Consider the following 12784-nt stretch of genomic DNA (forward strand, 5'->3'; position numbering starts at 1 on the left):
AGTCCCCTCACACCTTGTCCCCTCGTCTCCACCCAGGGATGCGCGAAACATGGCCAAAGATGTGCAGAACACCTTCTATGACATTGTGGCTGAGTTTGGGCCCATGGAGCATGCCCAGGCTGTGGACTATGTTAAGAAGCTGATGACCAAGGGCCGCTACTCCCTGGATGTGTGGAGCTAGGAGCTGCGGCCATCCCACCCTCCATCCCTGTAATCACCTCCCTAACTCCCTTCTGCCGACCTCCACCTCTGGTGGTTCCTGCCTGGCCTCGACAAGGGAGGCCCAGGGACTGACTCCTCCCGGCCTGCGTGATGCCCTCCTGGGCCCCTGTACCAGGCAGCCCAGTCCCAGGGCACATGGCGAGAGGGACCGGGCCCACCTTTGGGTGATGGGTGCCTTAGGCCCTCGGCAGCTGTACAGAGGGGCTCTTCTCTCCACTGAGCTGGGTGGGGTACAGCCCCACCACATGATTTTGAATGAGTGTAAATAATTTTAAATACCCTGGCCCTTGGAATAAAGTTGTTTTCTGTATTTGCTTGGTGTTGCTAGAGCCGATATGGGGTCTCTCTGGGGATCTGCTTCAGTTAGACAACCCCCCCTCCCCAGACCAGGAGCCAAGAATCAGTGCCATGTTGGGGGCCCCAAGCCCTGCCTCCCCTGGAAGAACACACCCCCAACAGTCCATCAGACACCTCTATGTCTCTCGTCCTTTATTGAGTCCCAGAGCCCAAATCCTCCAAGCTGGGCTCCAGGCCCAGGCCTTCCTCAGGGCCCACAGAGCCCACGGAGTCCAGGGGGCACAGAAGGGAACCTCCCCATACACAGGGGTGCCCCAGCCTGCTGCCCCGTCTGGCACACAGGTCAGAAGCCCCTTTGGGGCTGGCCGTCAGATCTAGCTTTAATCCTTCTTGCTGCCATGCTGCTGGCTGTGGAACTTCTGGTGTACCACGCGGAGGGTCGTAAAAAAGTTGCCGAGGAAGAGGAGAAGGAAGGGGAAGCCGCACATGAGCACCTGCAGGGGTCGGGGAAAGGCAGGGTCAGGACAGGTGAGGTCCGGATGGAATCTCCCAAGCATCCCAGGCCCCTTGGCTCACCTGCCACTCCTTGCATTCAGGGTCCCGGGCCAAGTTAAACAAGGTCAGCGCATTAAAAAGCTGCCAGAACTGTAGAGGAGGCGAGTCTGTTCAGTAATGTAGTGCTCACCGGGCTCAGAGCCAGAGGTGGACACCCAAGGGGGGACGGGGACCCCCAGGTGTGACTTACGTGTCCAAAGAAGAGGAAAGGAAGCAGGAAGGTGAGACCTCTCCACATCCAAGACTGGAAACCCTCTGTGGGGGGTAGGAAAAAGCTGAGGTGGTGAGCAGGACTCGAAGGGACAGGAACCCCCCTTGTCCCAGGGGCCTCGGGGCTGCTAGGGAGAGCCAACGGACTCACCTACGGTAAGATCCATAGTGTGCCGTTCGCCCAGGGCACGCAGGCGGTATAGGCACCCACTCTGATAGTAATACTGCAGAAACTGCACAAAGCCTGGGTGGCCAGGCAGGTAGGCGTGTCAGACCTGCTCTGGGCCACAGGCTTTCTCCCCTGTCCCTCCCTAGCAAGAAAACTCACTCTGGTACATAGAGAAAGACAGGAACTGGTTCCGGAACTTCTGGTACATGAGACCATCTGGCCTAAATTTAGGGGAAAGCAGAGGAAGGGAGGGATGAGAGCCCAAGTCTTCGGCCTCACCCCTGCCCACTGAGGTCTCGGTCACTCACCAGGTCAGCATGACTCCCGACAAGAACGTGGACACGTAATGATGGAAAACCCACCAGCCTTTGATCCTGTAAGAGGGTGTCAGTTACCCCTGTGAAGCAGAGCGGCTCCCACAGATACAAAGTCCCCCGGGTGCCACGGCCCACCCCACTGCGCATGCACACCTAGAACCGTTATTGATGAGGATGCTCTCTCGGATGGTCAGTGTGCAGTAATACCAGACCAGCAGGAAGTTGAAGGCAGCGTCCGTCACCCTGGGGAGTGGGGTACAAAGAAGTGATGCCACAGCCTTGTCCCTGCCCCTGTCCCGACCCGGGCCACGATGCTCACCTGGAGTTGAGCAGGAAGCGGCAGGTGAAGGAGATAACAATGAGAATGATGGTGAGGTAGAGCTTGAACTTCTCATACTCGTCTTTGTAAGCAAATCTGGGCAGGGAGAAGAGGGACAGACATCGCACTCATGGGTGGGCAGGTGGCGGGGAGGGGGGGGGGGGCGCTTCCTTCTCCATCATGCCCAGAGGTCACAGGCCAGTCTAGAGAAGTTGACCCAGAACCCCAAGACCACACCAACCCAAGTCAAAGGTGGCTGGGGAACCCCGGGTGAGACCCAACCCTCGACAACCACCACCACATACTTAGCCTGCTTGCTCAAAAGTGTCACGTTGACATTGCCCAGAACCAGACTCAGGTACAACCTAAGGGACAGGAGAAGGCCTGAGTGACAGAGAAACGAACACTACAGTCTAAGAGCCTGCTGCCTCCCCGTGACCTTGGTAGACTGTTCTAAACTTAGGGGGTGCCACTGACCAACCACACATGGCACCCCGCCTCTCTCCTGCCTGCTCCAGAATCCTGTCTTTGGGGTAAACGGTGTCTCTAGCCTGTGGTGTTTTGTCCGGGACCTCCCCGTGTTGGTACCTTGAGAGCCCTGGATGATGTCCTTCCCCATGAGAAACCATCCCCACATCCCAGACCACTCCTCAGTGTGGGCATGGGGACTCAGCATCTGGGCAGATGGTCATCTTCTGTTGCTATCCCATAACTCAACTCCCAAGAAACTCAGCCCTGAGTCCCCTTCAGTGCTTCCCATACATAGCCACACACCGGACCTCATTCCCATCTCCCTTCAAAACTCCGGGTGGAGGAAATGGCTCAGCTGGTAGATTTCTTGCCTAGCACCCACGAGGTCCTGGGTTCAATCACCATGCCACATCAAAACTCACACCTATAATCCCAGTTCTTGAGAGGTAGAGGCAGGAGGACCAGAGTTGAGGCTAGCCTAGGCTACAAGAGACCCTGTCTCAAAAATATACCACCAAAACCAACTAACAAAAGCAGGCTACTTGTATTTCTACCCCTCCCGCTAATGAAGCGCATCTGTCCTAGGAGAAACTCCAAGTGTGACGGCAACACTAAGCAGCTGTACCCAGTAGGGGGCTTCTGTCCCCACTCAGGCCTCAGCATGACAAACTGAGGCTACAAAGAAGGCTGGGAATTTGAACTCCCGAAGAGTGAATGGAGCCTCCTCCCGGCTGTCTTAGTTAGGATTACTACTGCTGTGATTAAACAGCATGATCAAAAGTGACTTGGGGAGGAAAGTTTCTTTGGCTGACATATCCTGGATTGCTATTTCATTGAAGGAAGCTGAGGCAGGAACTCAAGCAGGGAAGGAACCTGGAGGCAGGAGCTGATGCAGAGGCCATGGAGGGGTGCTGTTTAATGGTTTGCTCGGCCTGCTTTCTTTCTTTCTTTCTTTTTTTTTTTTTTGAATGCTGAATGCCGTTTATTGAAGGAGGGAGGAGGTCTTAAATACAGGCTTACAGCACAATGGGAGAACCCCGGAGGGCAGAAGTTTGCTACATGTTTTACAATCTTGCATCGAAGCTGTTAACGCCCATTATGCAGGATACACAGACAAGGAACTTCCCTTAAGCATTCAGGAGGGTGGAACCCGGCAGGGAATTAGCATAGGGAGGATATCAAGGTCAAGGTCAGCAAGCAAGGCAACAGTTATCCAAAACGGGGGCCAGGGCCCTACAGGTCCCCCTTTTACTAATAAATGAGCTTCTGACTTAGGTTGCATAGGACGTCAGCAGGTCACCTTACCCATCATGGAGACGTTTGCCCAGGCCACACAGGCGCTCTGTCTTAGGTTGGTGAGCGCTCCCCATCAGCCTGCTTTCTTATAGAATCCAGGACCACCAGCCCAGGGATGGCACCACCCACAAATGGGCTGGGCCTTCTCATATCAATTACTAATCAAGAAAATGCCCCTGTAGACTTGCCTACAGCCTGATTTTATGGACGCATTTTCTCAATTAAGGTTCCCTCCTCTCAGATGACTCTAGCTTGTATCAAGTTGACATAAAAACTAGCCAGGACAATTGACTCCTTATCAATTTGACATAAACACATCACTGTTAAACCATAACCTTTCCTTTCTTGTTCATCCCCAAGAGCTCATGTTAATAAGCATCACAATACAAAACGTTAAATTAAAATTAGTACAGACTTTACAGACTCAAACACTTCAAAAGAGCAGTCTCTTTGAAAATTACAAAGTCAGCCTGGCAGTGGTGGCGCACACCTTTAATCCCAGCAACTCAGGAGGCAGAGGCAGGCGGATCTCTGTGAGTTCGAGGCCAGCCTGGTCTACAGAGCGAGTTCCAGGACAGTCAGGGCTGTTACACAGAGAAATCTTGTCTTGAAAAATAGCAAAACAAAATTGCCAAGTCCCTTTTAAAAATCAAAAGTGTCTGTAAAATGCCAAAATCCTTTTTCAAAGTCCCTCAACTATGGGCTCCTGTAAATACAGTCTCACTCTGAGAGAGAAGAACCAGGGCACAGGCACAATCTGAAGAAAGCCAAGCCCAACTCCAACTGTGTAAATAACTCAGTGTCCAGCGTCTGGGATTCAGTCTTCTGAGCTCCACTGAAGGGCCTGGGTCACTTCTCCGGCTCCACTGTCTTCAGCCCACACAGACAGCATCCACAGCTGAGGCTGTCCTGGGTGGTCATCCCATGGTACTGGCATCTCCAAAATGCTGGGGGCCTCCTGCCTCACCAATAACCTCTCCCAGGCGCTCTTCATGGTGCCAAGGCTCAACTTCTCTCCGTGACCCCTTCAATCCTGGCCCTTCAACTAATGAGGCTACCAATGGCCAATGGTCTCTCCTGGTCTCTCACAGTGCCAAGCCTCAGCTGCTCTCCATGACCCCGTCATGCCTTCAAAACCAGTCCCACCTGGGTGACTCTTACACATCACCAAGTCCACTGCCAGTACGAGGTACAACCTTGGCCACCTCTGGAACACATGCTCTGAGGAAACACTTCCCAGAAGATTTCACCTTAGCAATGCTGGTCTCTTCTTAATCACCGCTAATTCTCCAGCCCCAGCTGACCAGAATCACAGAATCCTAATTCTAAACAGCAAATGTCCACAATCGAGTCTTTAAATGTCCCCCTGAATTTCACGAGCCAGGCCTCCTTCGTCCACACTGCTCTCAGATTATCTTTTGAGTTCCGACAGAACTGCCCACTGAGCTCTCAACACTCAATGGCTTTTCCAGCCCAAACTTCCAAAGTCCTTCCACAATTCACATGCTCAGGTCTGCCACAGCAATACCCACTATCCTGGTCTTAGTCAGGGTTACTACTGCTGTGATGAAACACCATGAGCCAACACGACTTGAGGAGGAGAGGGCTCGGCTTACATAGCCTGAATCACAGTCCACCGAGGGAAGCCAAGGCAGGAACTCAGACCATATGGAAACCTGGAGGCAGGAGCTGATTGATGCAGAGGCCATGGAGGAATGCTGCTTACTGGCTTGTTCCTCATGGCTTCCTCAGCCTGCTTTCTTATAGGACCAAGGACCACCAGCTTAGGGGTGGCCCCACCCACAACGGGATGGGCCCTTCACCATCAATCACTAATTAAGAAAATGCCCTACATTAGAGCCAGGCATGGTGGCCCACAGCTTTGATCCCAGCACTAGGGAAGCAAAGACAGGCGGATCTCTGAGTTCAATGCCAGCCTGGCTACAAAGTGAGTTCCAGGACAGCCAGGGATAGCAGAGAAACCCTGACTTAAAAAACAAAATCAAAAGAGAGAGAGAGAGAGAGAGAGAGAGAGAGAGAGAGAGAGAGAGAATATGTCCCACAGGCTTGCCTACAGCCCAGGGCATCAATCGTGTTTTGCAAGCACTCTACCAAATCAGCTACATCCCCAGCCCTTGGCTTGGTTTTGGACTTGATTTAATTTTTATACGTATGGGTGTTTTGCCTGCATGTATGTATGTGTACCACGTGTGTGCCCAGTGCCCACAGAGGCCAGAAGGTGGTGTCGGAGCCCCTGGAACTGAGGACACAGACAGTTGTAAGTTACCATGTAAGTGTTGGAAATCAAACCCTGGTCTCCTGGAGGAGCAGCCGGTGCTCTTAACCATTAAGCCATCTCTCCAGCCCCTTTGGTTTATTTTTTGAGGGAGTGTCTCACTATGTAGCCCTGGCTGGACCGAAACACACTATGTTGACCAGGCTAACGTTGAATGCACTATGTAGTCAAAGAGGACCTTGGACTCTCTAGCCTCCTGCCTCAGCTTCTAGAGTTGTTAGGACCAAAGGAATGTGCTCATTCGTTACCTCTGAAGATGACTCAGGCATCCCTTCATCAAGAAGCCGTGTCTGGCCATGTATGGGGTTAGACATGCATTACTGAGGCTCCAACTCCCTGAACTCTTCCCTGGAAGCTCCCATGACTGTGAACTGTCAGATATCCCGGGCTGGCAACATGGCCTCCTTTGCTGACTGAATGACTGAGAGACCGGCTCGGGTTACGCATCCATGGGGCTGGAAGAAGGAAGGACTCACCCGTTCTTCTTAGGCAAGTAGGCTTCCATGTCGAAGAAGAGGCCTTGGCGCTCCTTCATCTGGTTTTCCAGTTCCTGCGCGGCCTCCGTGGACTCGGATGGGAGAGAGGGTCTGCATCTGGGAGTATGGCGGGAGTCAGTCAGTGCAGGTGGGGAAGCCCAGTGGGAACCCTTTGGGACAGAGAAAGGAACAGAGCCCAGGGAGTGGAAGAGCAGCAGAGCCATGCCAGGGTAAGCCAGTGGCACTCCCCCCCCCCCCCGCCAACCCCCCCCCCCCCCACGCAACAGCAGCCACCCCTGGCGGGAAGTCACCCCCAGCCTCACTTTTTCAGCACCAAGGCCAGCTCCTGGAGCCGCTTCTTCTGGCGTGTGATGGAGTTGGTACAGTTGTCCTGGAGTCTGGTCAGCTCTTCTAATTTCAGGCGGTACAGGCGGTGTGTTTCCTAGGGCGAGGAGAAGGCATGAGCTTGACTGGGCAGCTTCCTGGGCAGGGAACCAGCCCTGGAGGTAGAACTGCCCGTGCTTGCCAGGGGACCTCCAGAGATTGCTCTGCCCCCGAGGCAAGCCAGGAGCTGGACTCTCCCTGTAAACTCAGAGCTGCGTGACACCTGTCCATAGCTCTGCCTGGGTTTTTTGTTTTTGTTCTTTATTTGTTTGTTTGTTTGTTTCAAGACAGGGTTTCTCTGTGTAGCTTTGGTGCCTGTCCTGGATCTCACTCTGTAGATCAGGCTGGCTGGCCTCGAACTCACAGAGACCCTCCTGCCTCTGCCTCCCAAGTGCTGGGATTAATGGCATGCGCCACCACCTCCTGGCCTATCTGCCTGGGTTTTTGTGCTACCTGAGTCTGGCATTATCTTCAAACAGTCTAGAGTAGTGGTTCTCAACCTCCCTACCACTTGCGACCCTTTGATACAGTTCCTTGTGTTGTGGTGACCCCCAACCATGAAATTATTTTCGTGGTTGCAATGTTGCTAACCGTTATGGATCTTAATGTAAATATCTGTCTTAGGTGACTCCTGAGAAAGGGTCGTTTGCCCCTAAAATGGGTCTTGATCCACAGGTTGAGAACCACTGCTCTGGACCAGAGGGGCTGCCCGAACTCACCCCTTACCTTCTCAGTTCCTTCTACCTAGCTAGCCTGAAGGGATGGCATACAGGGTTGTCCATGATGCCTTCCGCTCAGGCATTCCCGATGTTTCCTCTCAGGTCAAAGGTCACCAGGCTCCCAGCTCTAAGACCAGTCCCTCCCATCCACTCCCCTCCTGCAAGCACCTTTGGCCCAAGCCCTTTGCCCTGGTGGGTGAACTTTGCAAGCTGCACCCTAAAGACAGGGCAAGGGGCAGTGTGGGGAAATCAAGGCAGAGGCCATCGCAGTGATGGCAAAACTGGGAGATGTGGGCCTGTGTAGGCCCCTAGAGAGAGTTCTAGTACCAGCAAGCTGGGCAGGGTCGGCAGCTCCCGTGGAGATATGAGGCTGGGCACAGTCCAGCAGAGGCAAAGGTCTAACCTAGTCTCCAGCTGGCCAGGCTCCACTACTTGGGTCTGTTTCTCATGCCAAGCGGGGCTGCCACATCCTCCCCAGGCTCTAGCATATGCCACCCCTGCCCAGTGATAGCCTTCCTGGAAGCAGCAGCTTCCTTCTCTCTAGTACGGGGACAGAGAGGACACAAACAACCTGGAACTGGGAGGTTTTCCAATGGTCTCGCACAGACTCTGCCAGGCAGGAGGTCCAGGTACAGTCTGCCCCGCCCACCTCTTCCCTACAAGAAAGAACCACACGCGCCCAGGCGAGGCTCCTCCTGTCCCTAGGTGGGCGCTGTCCCTCTGTCTCAGATGGCTGAGATCTCCATCCAGGCCTGGGTTGTATCTAAACTTGCTTCCCTGCAGCGTTCAGCAAGGAGTTGGCCAAGGGCGGGGAAGGCGTTGTCCGGCTGCACGCTTTCGGGGTGACTGAACCAAAAGGCTGGGCCCGGCTGGGCTCTGCCTCGGGTGACTGCTCTCCAGGAAGGGGACGAGGTCCCAGATCGGTTAGCGGTGCAGAGGGAGGGTCGGCAAGGGAGTCCTGACCTGTTTTCAAGGCCTTTGCACAAAGTCGAGATGGCCCGGTACAGAGGGATCCCTTGCCCAATCACGCCGGGGACGCGCGGGCAATCGGGGCTGCCATCGGACATTTAAGAGGAGAAGTGGGGGAGGGCCTCGACCCCTGACCCCTCCGAGCTACCCTATGTCTGACCTAGGGCTGCCCGACCCTTGTCCCCGAGACAGAGAGACGTGGCTCGGGGCACGGATGGCCGCAGGGACGCTCACCTGGATACCTTGGAAGTCCTGCTGCAGATCCTCCCAGTTGCGCAGGCAGTCGCCCAGCGGGTCTGGGGGCGGGGACTGCATGTCTTTGTCCACGCCACGGGCCGCGGGGAACCGCGAGTGGGGAGGACGGAGCTGCAACCCCGGCCGGCCGGAGGCGCCTCCGCCACCGCCCCCGTCCGCTTCCGGGCTCGCGCTGCCGCGGCTGCCAACGGGAAAAGGCCCGGCGTAATCCGCGCGCGAGCCCCGCCCCTTGGGGCAGCCAATCGGATCCCGGGACGGGGAGCTGGGCGTGGCCACGTGCCCGCCAGGCGTCTCCTGGCTCCGTGACCGGACCTGTGCTCCCGGCGGTCCTACCCGCTTGATCCGCTTCCTCGGACCACTCACGAACCAAGGCGACACGTGCTTCCAACACTTTCAATTTTTATTTTAGATGGAGTCTCACGACGTAGCCCCGGCTGGCCGGTCGGGGACCAGAGATCCCTCTGCCTCTGCCTCCCGCGTGCGCCATCCACCACGCCCTGCGCCTCATCCACTTTTGTCCTTGAGCAGCGGGCCCTCTCTAGGGACAGCCTTTGTCTCACAGCTTTTCAGAGACACCCCTCTCCTGGCCCGGAGTCCTTGGTGCTCACCTCCCCTGTCCTTTTAAACAGCTTGTAGGCTGCCTCTCCTCAAATACAAAACTTAACTCCCCACCGTGTCCCTGCTGAAGACTACCAGTGGGGTCCGAGTCGGTAGCGTGCTTGCCTAGCATGCAGGAAACACTGAATTCAATCCCTAGCATCACGTAATAAACCGGATGCGGAGGCGCACGCCTGTGATTCCCACACTTGGGAGGCGCAGACAGAAAGATCAGAAGTTCCAGGTCATCCTCATCAGGGGATACCCTACCACCCATATCCTTCTGTGGAAAGTTCTGGGAGGCAGATAGTAGTTGGGGATGGATGTTTTCTTTCTTTTTTGTTTGTTTATTTGGAGACAGGGTTTCTCTGTGTAGCCCTGGCTAGCCCTGGCTTGTCTTGAACTCTGCCTCTGCCTCCCTAGTGCTGGGTAAGGCATGCGCCACCACAGCCCGGCTGGGATGTTTTCTTAAAGGGCTGACGCCCTCCATTACCCGTCAGTCTCCTTGTAGTCTGTGAGTCTGGGGAAGTGCATTTGGACAACCTCCTTTAGGACTTGTGGAATTTGAGCCTGTGACAAGGCTCAGCAGTAAGGGTGTCTGCTGCCAAGCCTTATGACCTGAGTTCCATCCCAGGACTCACTCTGTAGAAAGAACCGGTTTCAGCAACTTCTGCTCTGACCTCCACACAAGTGCCAAGGAATGCCTACATATACAGATATAAAGTGTAGGATGGCTCAGTGGTTAAGAGCAGCTCTTCCAGAGGACCTGGGTTCAATGCCTAGCACCCACATGGTGGTTCACAACCATCTGTAACTCCAGTCCCCGGGGATCTGACCCTCACTTCTGGCCTCCACAGTCACCAGGCATATATGTGGTGCACAGACATACATGCAGGCAAAAGATGCACATAAAATACAACAAAAATTTTAAATAATATATAACAAAAATTTGTAAAGATTTGTGGAATTGTAGGGGCCTGGGGCTTGAGGAAGCCCTGAGTTTGATTCCCAGTACCACAAACTTGGTGTGGTGGCACATGCCTGGATTCCCAGCACTTGAGAGGAGAGAGGCAAGAGGATCAGAAGTTCAGCGTCATCCTCAGCTACATAGTGAGTTGTCCAGACTAGCCTGGGCTACATGAGACCCTGTCTGAAACGAAAAGAAAAAAGAAAAAAATGGATATAGAATTTCTAGAAACCTGGGATTGGGTGATAAGAAGTCCAGCACATCTCCTTCCTAATGAGTTGGGGACAGAGAGAGAATCTATACCCATGATCCAGGGGCAGTGGTCTGAACACTGGCTCTGGACATTGGGCAATGACCGCGGCCCGTGGCGTGGCTGTGAAGTCAGGAGTGTCCCTAAGCCTGACCTGGAAGATCTCTAACCTGGAGTGGACACTGATACTCTCTGGATGGGCCGACACACAAAGCATGGGCTGAACACCCCCAACCCAGGTGACCTCCAAAGAGTCCACGTCATCAGTGGGTTCGACCGCTGCTCCAGCCAGAGGCAGCCCCGGGAGTGTAGCTGGGTGGCAGAGCTTGCCTCCCGTGGGGGGTGACTGAGGAGCCAGAAGGAAGAGTGTGTGCTCTGCTGAATGGACCAGAGCCCAAGAAGGCCTGTCATGGTGGACACCTCTAATCCCAGCACTCAGGAGATGGAGGCGGGAAAACGGCAAGGCTAAGGGCAACCAGGGTATGTAACGAGACCTCAGCTATTTATTTATTTATTTTTGGACATTTATTTATTTATTTATCTATTTATCTATTTATTGGTTTTTTTTTTTCTTTTTTCTTTCTTTTTTTCCCCGAGATAGGGTTTCTCTGTAGCTTTGGAGCCTTTCCTGGAACTCACTCTGTAGATCAGGCTGGCCTCGAACTCACAGAGATTCACCTGCCTCTGCCTCCCGAGTGCTGCGGTTAAAGGTGTGCTCTACACCTGCCCGCCTTGTTGTTGTTGTTGTTGTTTTGAGACAGGGCTTCTCTGTGTAGTCCTGGCTGTCCTAGAACTTGATCTGTAGACCAGACTGGTCTCAAACTTAGAGATCCGCCTGCCTTTGCATTCTGAGTGCTGGACTAAAGGTGTGTGCCACCACCGCTGGCTGAGACCTCGGCACTTAAGGTGAAGAGATGGCTTGGTGGTTAAGAACGTTGGCTGCTTTTCCAGAGGACCCAGGTTTGGTTCCCAGCACCCATATGGTGGCTCACAACCATCTATAACTCCAGTTCCAAGGGATGTAATGCCCTTTTCTGACTTCTGTAGGAGCCAGGCATATACATGGTACATAGACATACATGCAGGCAAAACATCTATATACATAAAATAAAACAAATCTAAAATAAAAATTTAAAGGTGTGTGTGTGTGTGTGTGTGTGTGTGTGTGTGTGTAGGGAACGGATTAGAAAAAAGCCAGGGCAGGACTGGGGGTGTGGCTTAGTTAATAGAGTGCCTGGCTAGCATGCAGGTAGCCCTGGGTCCACCCTCAGCACCACATAAACTGAAACAGAGGTACACACTGTACTCTTAGCACTGGATGTGGGGAAGCGGAAGGAGCATAAGTTAAAGTCCTCTTCAGCTGCACACAGTTTGAGGCCATCCCCGCCTCCAGGAGACCTTGTCTCAAAAAATAAAAGGCTTACCTAACACGTGGGAGACTCTAGCACAGTGGTTCTCAGCCTGTGGGTCGAACGACCCTTTCTCAGGGGTCACCTAAGACCATCGGAAAACACAGATATTTACATTATGATTTATAATGGTAGCAAAATGACAGTTATGAAGGAGCAGTGAAAATAATTTTATGGTTGGGGGGTCACTACAATATGAGGAACTGTACTAAAGGGTCACAGTGTTAGGAAGGTTGAGAACCACTGTTCTAGGTTCAATCCCCAGTATTTGGGGAAAAAAAAAAAAGAAGAACCAGACCTAAGACACAGACATGAAACTTCAGATTGCAAAGGTCTTCTTCTGGACATTCCAAGTGTGTACCTAACCCCCCACCCATCCCTCAAAAAGTCCCAAACAAGGTTCCTCCTCGCCCGGGTGGGCCACAGGCGAAGGTCAGTAGATAGGCTCGGAGATGTCTGTGATGTAATCCCCGTGGACAGTTTTCTCCCATTCCAGCAGCTGAGCCACCAAGCCCCGATTCGGACGCATGTTGTTTTTGCATTTCTTCACGTGGGCCCAGGACCTCTGTGAATGTAGACATAAGGAAGATTTCAGGACAGGTGGTG

The 12784-nt window shown here is 53.5% G+C and overlaps 3 protein-coding genes across 5 annotated transcripts in view; 1 reads left to right on the forward strand and 2 right to left on the reverse strand.

Moving 5' to 3' along the window:
* Positions 1 to 532, forward strand: part of LOC131898174 (NADPH--cytochrome P450 reductase) — a 47120-nt gene extending 46588 nt beyond the window's left edge. The window contains exon 16 of the mRNA XM_059249276.1: positions 37 to 532. Within this exon, the coding sequence (XP_059105259.1) occupies positions 37 to 181 (145 nt within the window). The 3' untranslated portion in view covers positions 182 to 532. The remainder of the gene's footprint in view (positions 1 to 36) is intronic.
* Positions 533 to 696: 164 nt separating this feature from the next.
* Positions 697 to 9127, reverse strand: Tmem120a (transmembrane protein 120A). Its single transcript, XM_059248885.1, has 12 exons — positions 8935 to 9127; positions 6952 to 7070; positions 6629 to 6745; positions 2395 to 2454; positions 2090 to 2185; positions 1924 to 2013; positions 1762 to 1827; positions 1613 to 1674; positions 1436 to 1528; positions 1265 to 1329; positions 1096 to 1164; positions 697 to 1013 (listed from the first exon to the last, which is right to left on the reverse strand). Exons 1-12 carry the CDS (start codon positions 9013 to 9015, stop codon positions 900 to 902), a joined length of 1032 nt encoding a protein of 343 aa, XP_059104868.1. The 5' UTR covers positions 9016 to 9127; the 3' UTR covers positions 697 to 899.
* A 3363-nt stretch (positions 9128 to 12490) lies between these two features.
* Positions 12491 to 12784, reverse strand: part of Styxl1 (serine/threonine/tyrosine interacting like 1) — a 33192-nt gene continuing 32898 nt past the window's right edge. For all 3 annotated transcript variants that reach the window (XM_059249281.1, XM_059249280.1, XM_059249279.1), the window contains one exon: positions 12491 to 12743. In XM_059249281.1, the coding sequence (XP_059105264.1) occupies positions 12559 to 12743 (185 nt within the window). In that variant the 3' untranslated portion in view covers positions 12491 to 12558. The remainder of the gene's footprint in view (positions 12744 to 12784) is intronic.

The sequence above is a fragment of the Peromyscus eremicus genome, chromosome 23 (genome assembly GCF_949786415.1).
Source record: "Peromyscus eremicus chromosome 23, PerEre_H2_v1, whole genome shotgun sequence".
Taxonomy (NCBI): Eukaryota; Metazoa; Chordata; class Mammalia; order Rodentia; family Cricetidae; genus Peromyscus; species Peromyscus eremicus.